Source organism: Fulmarus glacialis, unplaced genomic scaffold (genome assembly GCF_000690835.1).
Source record: "Fulmarus glacialis isolate BGI_N327 unplaced genomic scaffold, ASM69083v1 scaffold23879, whole genome shotgun sequence".
Classification (NCBI taxonomy): domain Eukaryota; kingdom Metazoa; phylum Chordata; class Aves; order Procellariiformes; family Procellariidae; genus Fulmarus; species Fulmarus glacialis.
Genome location: NW_009235525.1, coordinates 1,837 through 5,615, shown reverse-complemented (window position 1 = coordinate 5,615; position 3,779 = coordinate 1,837). Strand labels below are relative to the sequence as shown.

Here is a 3,779-nt window from a genome sequence, read left to right as displayed (position 1 = left end):
AAAGAGCCCTTCTGGGTTCTTTTCTTTTTCTTCAGGGGAAAGAGCCTCCCCTCCAAGCAGGAGGTGGACCCCCAGCTTTCCCCAAACTCATCGACAAGCCCCCAGACCCAAGAGCCCTTTGTGCTGGGCACCACACAACCAGCCAGCCCCGTCCCAAACCGAGAGCTTGGGATGCCCGCAGAGGTCAGAAGATGCTGCACGTCGCTGATGGCACAGGCCACGCCGTGGGTCCCCACGCCACGGGACGCGGGAGGAACCAGACACAGGTTTCTGAGACAACCACAGGCACCTCTTTTATACCTTACAAGTCTCTTGCCAAAAGTCCTGTCCAGCCTACATTTAATAACAGGAGGAACAGTCCTGGGGAGCCATCAGGATGGCTTCACCACAAACCATTAACCTGCAACAGCCCAAGCATCTTCCTGGCTATAGGTTATAGGAAATGATTATATGGGAGCTCCATACCATGCCAGAGAGCAGCACGGAGCTGTTCCGGCTGGCACGAACTTGGGCTTATCATCCTCTGGATGCTGTCACGCCGCTCTCAGCGCTGGCTGGGAAAAGTGAGGGTGTTCAAGCCCCCTGCTACCAACTTTTCCCGGGAGAAGGATGTCTCCAGGTCATTGCAACTAGCAAAAAGCTCACTGTCTCCATTCCCCTGCAAACTTGGACACTTTTCCATACTCAGAAGGCCACGTGGCAACAAGAACTTGCTGAATAATGTTACTTTAAAAACCAGCAGTGATACCCCTGAGCGTATGGACATGTTATTTAATAAAAATTGTCTCAGAAGCTGACTCTCAGCAGTTGTTTTGAGCCATAGAGCAATTATTCCATAGTGCATAAACCAGAACATCCTCCCACCCATCCACACGAGCAGAGCCTGGAGCCGACGCAGAGCCTGAGCAAATGCGCTTGAGCACGGACGTGACCGCAGAGCTGCGGATCGGCTGCTGGGGCCACCCAGTGCCATCCCACCCCCCCAGGTGAAACGCGGCGTGGGGACAGAGCTATTCGGGTCCCTTCGAAGGGTGGTAGCGAAGCACTAAGCCCTGCTGAAGAGTTAGGTCGCCCACCCCTCCTGTTACAGGCTTTGGGCTCATGGGAGTGCAAGGAAGAAGGAGTTAAATCAGCTTTTTTTTTTTTTTTCCTTTAGTTGAACATTAAAAACCTTTCCCAAGGAAAAACTGGACTTATCTGGCCAAATACCAGCTCCCACCCTAACAGGGTTTTAACCCTTTGGTCTCAAGAGACCAAATATCCACCCTTCTCCAGCGCTGTGCAAGTAACACCTATCACTGCTGCCCAAACACGAGCAGGAGAGCCCTTCCCCACCCAAATCCCAACTTATCAGACGTTACACAGAGCTGCGCGGATGCCCGACAACGCATCAAGGCACGTGCGCACAATTAGGCAAATTACACAACCCGGAGGACGAACTTCCCTGCAAGCTCCATCTCATTAGCAGAGGAACGGCGTTTCCTCCCGCAGAAGGATTTCTCGCCCGAGCAGGCTGCCGAGGCAGGACGAAGCACGGATGTTACCGATCCCTGTAAGAAGGCGCGAGGACGGGGAAGACCAGCACTAACCTGCTGTGCCCAGACAGTCGGGAAAATTAATTTAAAGGCTACGCCCTGCACAAATTCTCCCAGGAGCCGAAGGAATGCAGGATGCGCTTCTCCTGCACACATGAGCGCATGTTTTCCTCGTAGGCTTTGACATGGCAATGCTTCAATCCCACTTCTGCAGCTTCGGGAGACCCCGGTTTTTGCTCTTTCTTTTGCTTTGCCTCACACAAAAACAGTCTGGGTGAGAAAGAGGCAAAGCTCGACCGAGACCTCCCCGCACGGAGAGCCAGCACGTCGCTGTCATCCCGGCTTTCGCTCACTTTTCCCGCGCACGCGGAGCTCTCACGCGATGCTGGATCCACGTTACGCAGCACAGCGATCTGCTGTAATATCACAAGCTGCTTTTCAGGGCTCCAGAAGCTCCACGCGGCCACTAACACCGCTCGGACGCCTGCCAAGAGGAACGGCAGAGCTGTCCCTGCAAAACCTCCCCAAATCCAGCCTCTAGACTTGTGTTCGCTAAGACCCCGCATAACCACGACCCGAAACCCACATTTTATTGCAAGCCGCAAAAGGGGAAAAAACTTAGGGTAGTCACATTCCCGTATTTCTTGGAACAAGAGTCCAACCCAATTAATCAGGAATAATCATCAAGCAAATGACAGTTTGCTTTTGCAAGCAGCTACTGGGGAGGCAGAGCTGCTTTCGGTGCAACTCTGCACGCGCGGGCAGGTCGGCAGAAGCATCGCCGCCACACCCCTGCCTGCGGGGAGCGATCCTTCGCCGTCACAACAGCCCCCAGGGTTTCGCTAAGAGCCCCTCGGCTGAGACCGCCGGTCGTTCAGACGCCGTTACGGGTCTGTGCTATGGGACCCAGGTAATAGGGTCAGCTTTATGCATTGCAGGGTGCAATAAAAAATTAGGTATTGATAGAGACAACGTGGTTATAAAACAGCGAGGGAAAGCTCAGCAGCTCCTGGGCCCGGAGTCTTCACAGCATCTCCAGGGGAAGGACAACCTCAGCCACCTGCAAACGGCAGCAAAACGCCGCAGCCGCTGCCGCGACCTGCAAGGTGATGCACGGTGGCACAGAAAGCACTTTGTTATTTCGCCTCCTGCTAGTCTCCCACCCTGCCATCGCCCACCAAGTTCAAGAGCTGGATTGTTCGGGGAGAGCCGGGAAGCTGCGAATCCTTCAGGTACCGACGTCCCACGAGCAGCCCCCTGCGACGTCCCCGTGATGCCCAGCGTGGCCAAACCGAGCTGCCATCAGCAGATTTTTCTTTAGACAAACCCACGCACGGTCCTGCCTGGTCTAAAGGCACCTGGAGAAGTTCCTGCAACTCCTGGGGACACACCTCCCTTTAAAAAAAACCAATACTTCACTGCGCAATTTAACATGCTTTTGGGGAAAGATGCTTCACTCAAGGCCTCTGGTTCTGGGGTGGGAGAGAATCTCCCGGAAAAGAGGGGAAAAAAAAAATTACAGAAAAACTCTGCAGATGGAAGTATTCAGCCAATGCCCGATTATCACCTCCAAAGCCACCTCTGCTCTCCTAGAAACCTAGTTCCAGGGAACAAGAGTAACTCCAAGAATTCAGGTTCATTAACAAATGCAAAGCACAATCCTACCGTGCAACTCAAACGAGAAAAAGCTTCCAGCCATGCGACAACCCTCATCTCCAACCACCACCTACCAGCGCTCGTTCCCAAGGTAGTAACGTGCCTCTTCCATAGGGAGAAGGGATGAAAGCAGAAAACCCCCACAGGGCAAGCACAGAAAAGCCACAAACACGCTCAAAACCCAAGGTGCCTGTTGAAACCTTTCCCCCCTTCCCGCAACACGGCGAGAAAATGTCAGATGTCAGGACAGGAAGGTCGGCGCGCTCACCTACGGGGCACACGCTCTATTTACGGGCAGCGTAGGTCAAGAAAAAGTCTCTGAAAAAGAGAGTCGGGTTTCAGACGGCCGAGGGAGCCCCGCAGAGAGCGCAGCTCGGCAGCAGCTCGGGCTCAGAGCAGCGGCACAGCCACTGCGTCGCCGACACGGAGCTCAAAGCCCTTTTGCACCAGTAATACCAGCGGGGAAAAGCTTTGCAGCCGGGTTGGTGCACGGCACGGGGACGTGCAGAGCCACGGCCTCGGGAAACCTCCGCTCGAACCTCCGGCACTGAAAACCGGCGCCCGGCTGGGTCAGGTAAAGGATGTAAA

At 54.4% G+C, this 3,779-nt stretch overlaps 1 protein-coding gene across 1 annotated transcript in view; it reads right to left on the bottom strand.

Moving 5' to 3' along the window:
• TFCP2 (transcription factor CP2) overlaps positions 1-3,303 on the bottom strand; it is a 15,369-nt gene extending 12,066 nt beyond the window's left edge. Inside the window, exon 1 of the mRNA XM_009586065.1 lies at positions 3,266-3,303. Within this exon, the coding sequence (XP_009584360.1) occupies positions 3,266-3,303 (38 nt within the window). The remainder of the gene's footprint in view (positions 1-3,265) is intronic.
• Positions 3,304-3,779: the final 476 nt, after the last annotated feature.